Source organism: Ovis canadensis, chromosome 12 (assembly GCF_042477335.2).
Source record: "Ovis canadensis isolate MfBH-ARS-UI-01 breed Bighorn chromosome 12, ARS-UI_OviCan_v2, whole genome shotgun sequence".
Classification (NCBI taxonomy): Eukaryota; Metazoa; Chordata; class Mammalia; order Artiodactyla; family Bovidae; genus Ovis; species Ovis canadensis.
In genome coordinates this window covers 61962067-61966379 of record NC_091256.1, presented here as the reverse complement: position 1 = coordinate 61966379, position 4313 = coordinate 61962067, and the positions used below count along the sequence as shown (strand labels likewise).

Genomic DNA, 4313 nt, shown 5'->3' with positions numbered 1-4313 from the left:
CCCGGGAGACAGCCAAGCCCAGAACTGCTCCAGCCCATCCACAGCCCAGGCAGGACCGGAGTTGGACGCCCTAGAACTTGGGCCACACACGCTAGGGGCTGCTGGGAGTCCAGTCCAGGAGGTGTCCTTTTCAGAGCCTTTGTGGAAGGGACAGACTGGACTTTTCTGGAGAGAGGGGCTTAATAGTACAGGAAAGAACACAGAGGGTGAAGACCCCTTATCAATTGTGGGTACAAAATAGTTTATTTAAAAATGTACAATTCAGGATGGCAGGATGGGCACTGGGGAGCTGGGCTCCCTGCCACTGCCCTCTGTCCCTGTGACCACCCAAGGGAAGGGGCCAGCCCTGCCTGGGGAAGCGAGGAACCATGGTGAAATGTGAAAATAAGATGAGGGTGGCAAGCAGCCTCCCTTTTCAACAAGGAGTAGGTCCTAGAGGTGATTCACAGTGTGGACAGGGAGGGGCCTTGCCAAGCTGTCTTTTCTGGGGCTCAGTTTCCCCATCTACAAGATGGGGGTTAGGGAGGTGGTCTCTGGAGCCCATAGCAATCTGATTCTTGGAAGCTCCGGGGACCATTTTGTCCACCCCATAGGACCCAGCCCCAGAGAGCGAAGGGTTGTGTGTGCTGAATGGGGTGGGGTTCCTCAGAGACGTGGGGGCTCCTCTGGGATCCTGAAGGGGTGGGCTGGGTGGGAGTGGTGACACTAATTGTCCGCCAGGGACTGGAGCGAGGAGGTGGTGGCGGTGGTGGAGGGAGGCCGGGGGAGGCAGCGCAGGCTCCCAGTCTTGAGTGCACACTGCACGGGCCAGAGAACCACACAGAAGAGCACGAGCAGCAGGGCTGTGATGAGTGCCACGCGCCTCCAGTCCCTGCAGCGTGCCCAGCAGCGGGCCAGGGGCCCCCGACGGTGGGCGGGGCCTGGGGTGGGCACAGGCGCAGCAGGCTCAGCGGGCTTGCTTGGGCCTATGTCCACGCACATGAAGCCGGGCTCCACCGGGCCAGGCACAGAGGGCGGTGGGTAATAGCACAGCTTGGTGCCCTCTAGCCACACGGGCTCCTCCTGCCGCAGGTGCACTGGCATCCGGGCCTGCAGCTGGCGGCTAGTGCGCAGCGCAGGGGCTCCAGCAGCGGGTACAGCTGTGGGTTGCCGGCAGAATGGGCAGGGCACAGCCTCGCTACCTGGCTGGCCTGTGGGCTGGGCAGCCGCCAGCCGTGCCAGGCACTCCAGGCAGAAGACATGGGTGCAGGAGAGCTCCTTGGGTGTCTTGAAGATGTTGTCATAGCCCGAGAAGCAGATGGAGCACTCCAGAGGGGAGGCCACTTTCTCTGAGCCTGGGGTGCCCGGAGACCTGGGGCTGCTGGCTGAGCTGGGGGACCTGGGCACTGTGGCTGTGGGGCTGCTCCTGCTGGTAGGCGGCATGGTCATGTGCCACACCTGTGGGCTTGATGACATGGTTCTGGGCTGTGGGACAATGGAGACCACTGTGAGTGACCTTGACTGCTCCTTTCCTGCAAGGTCAGTCAGTCACTCTCTCCCCATCCCTCTTCATTTTATCATCTCAGAGATGCCTGGGGGCACCTCTGCGAAATACCCCCACCCCTTTCCCCACCTCAAGGTCTTACCGCTCAAGTTGTACCCCAGCGCTCCCCAGCTCCTCACATGCTTTGTCAGGGGTCAGTACCCTGGGGTGCCCCAGCCTGGCCGGGCCCTGTGGACCGCTGCTCAGTGAACCCCTCCCACCAGCCCTGGCCTACCTGACTGTGCCATTGGGCAGAAATAAAAGTGATGATGACAATGGCCCCCAACAGTTATTGTTTACATCCGGGCTCTTCTGGGCTGGACTCTGGTCATGTGACCAAGAGCCACGGTGCCGAAGAGGCAGCTCGGAGGGGTCCCGGGGTGTCACAGGAAGAGTGTGGCTCTGGGCCAGGTGAAGTTGGTCTGAACACAGATCCCAGTGTGGGTGGCCTGTTTGGTGGGCGCACAATAACTGGCAGGCAGTTGTGTGAGGGTGGGCGCCAGCCACCTGACAGGCTGTGGGAAACCAGCGGACCTAAGCAAGGGTCGTGGCCATGGCCTGAGAAGGGGCTTTGTCTCCCCGCCATGGCCTCAACCTGCAGGGCCCGCTCATCTGGCTGGTGACAAGAGCCTGGTGCTGGCCCTCAGGGCCTGGAAATGCTCCTCACACTTTGGCCAGTGGAGTGGGGAGGGTGGATGAGCCAGGCATCCTCTTTGGGCTGGCCCACCACCCGGGAGGGTCACATCAGCCACAGCTGCCGTCCAGGAGGCAGTGAGACGTTCCACTCCTCACCTACTGCCCTCTCCGTGGGAGGCCCAGCCTGTCTCCCTGATGAGGCTCAGGTAACCTGCCTGCTGCCCCTTCTTGGGCCTAGGTCTCTACCCCAGGAAGCCACATGGGTCCTGCTTGGAGGAGGGCAGGTAAGGGGGAACTCACCCATCACCTTCATGATGGACAGAGGAGGCCAGGGCCTTGGGACCTGACCACGTGACCCCATGGAGCCCATGAGCCCCCCAGAGGTGACCTGAGCCTGACTGGCTGGTCAGTACAGGAGGGCTGGTGGAATGACTTTGCAGTGACGTGCCGCAAAGGCTCAGGTATTGCTGCCACCTGACAGTGACCACTGTGAGTCACGGTGGTATCACTGTGATGTCACGAGTGCTCTGGCATCACGGTGTGAGATGTCAATGTATTTTGGTGACAGCAGCTGCCACAGGCCAGGTACAGCTTCAGCAGGGTCTGGGGTACTGCAGCCGTCCTCCCCCAGCCGCTCCCCACATGACTGGTTCCTTGGCAGTGGGTCCCACCCTTCTGAGGAGGTGCCCCACCCTGAACCTGTACTGGTGAGAGGCGAGTGCCAGCTGAGCCGGCCTTACCTGGTAGCCAGGGTCAGAGGGGCCCGGGCATGACCCTCTTGGCTGATTCGGCCAGGCTGAGGCCCTGAGCTCACTCGTCCTGGAAGCGCTGGCTTTGTCTCCTCTGGTCCAGGCTGGCCTGTGTTCCCCCTGACTAGAGTTCCTCTCCAGAGCTGTCCGTCTGCAGCTGTGCCGGCCAGGTGGGGTGTGGGACGTGTGCGCTCCTTCAGGTGTAGAGCGCTGTCCGAGGCAGGTGTGAGTTCTCTGGGCATGGGCTCCTGGCAGGTGTATTTATACGCTCGTTTGGGATCACGCTGGCCAGGGTGTGGCCCAGGGCCTTCAGGATTGGCTGGCCTCCCATCCTCTCCCTGACAGGCTGGGCAGTAGAGGGTGGGGAGTCAGAAGTGAGAGGTCAGAACCTGGGGTGGGGCTGGGGGTCAGTAGGCCTCTGCAGTCTGGGCAGGTCTCAGCGGGTGACTGGGTGCCTGGTAAAACCTCTTCCTACCCTGCAGCTCCTGAGATGCTGGAACAGCCACTCCAGAAACAGACCTACCTGCTTACTGGCCTTGTTCAAGGTGGGGGCACCTAAGCTCCTTGGGTGGGCCCCCAGAGGGTCCTTGCAAGGAGGCCCCCTACTCAGTTCACTGACACCCTCCCCTAGCAGCCCCTGTTCCTGCCCCTTCCCCCCAATACCCACCTCATCCGTGTGGCTGCCACTCAAAAGCACAGCACCCCCCAAATGGGCTTCTGCTGTCCCCACCCATCCCTTCCCACCTGCAGCCTTTGGGGGCTGGGAGGGAACTCCTTGCTCTGGGTCCAGGGAGTGGGGTGAGAGGTCAGGCTGGGAGTGCCCGCAGGGTGAGTGAGGGGTGAGTCAGGGGTGAAGGCATGTCGGGCAGCAAGCTGGCCACAGGACTTGTTTCAGGGGAGCATCTGCTGGAGGGACCTTAGTTTCGTAGGTAGGGAAGGGACTCAAGGAAGTGCCCACTCAGGCAGAGGATCCAGAAGTCTCCCTGGGGTACAGGGAGTGGTTTCAGCAGGTCAATACCAAGTCCCAGCACACCACAGGGCCAGCCTGCATCCAGGCCTGTCTGCGGCCAGGGTGGAGGGTGTGAGGGCTGTGCTGGAGGGGCCTGGAGCCTAGCCAGTGGCATGGGCTGTGACCAACCACAGTCACCCTGTTCCTGAGGTGTCGTAGCCACTCCATCTGATACCTGATCCTCCTGGCCACAGGGTCACAGCAGGCTCTCTCCTCCACCCTGTGGCTTCGCTGCTCACCCCCCACCCCAGCTTCACATACCACACCTCAGTGTGCACCTGATCTGAACTTGGGGCCCAGGACCTGAGATGGAACCCCATCACGAGCCTGTGGGGAGGGAGTGTTGGGCTTGGTCAGGCTGAGAGAGGGTTCCACCCTGGTAGGGGACGGCCCTGAC

General features: G+C 61.8%; 1 protein-coding gene across 1 annotated transcript; it reads right to left on the bottom strand.

Annotated features, from left to right (window-relative positions):
* Window positions 1-224: 224 nt before the first annotated feature.
* On the bottom strand, window positions 225-3136 carry RNF223 (ring finger protein 223). Its single transcript, XM_069546030.1, has 2 exons — window positions 2899-3136; window positions 225-1464 (listed from the first exon to the last, which is right to left on the bottom strand). The coding sequence occupies exon 2, from the start codon at window positions 1453-1455 to the stop codon at window positions 706-708; it is 750 nt and encodes a 249-aa protein (XP_069402131.1). The 5' UTR covers window positions 1456-1464; window positions 2899-3136; the 3' UTR covers window positions 225-705.
* Window positions 3137-4313: the final 1177 nt, after the last annotated feature.

Bases quoted from the DNA above. Each gene is read 5' to 3' on its own strand.
- RNF223 (XM_069546030.1), bottom strand. From the start codon at position 1,455: ATGTCATCAAGCCCACAGGTGTGGCACATGACCATGCCGCCTACCAGC.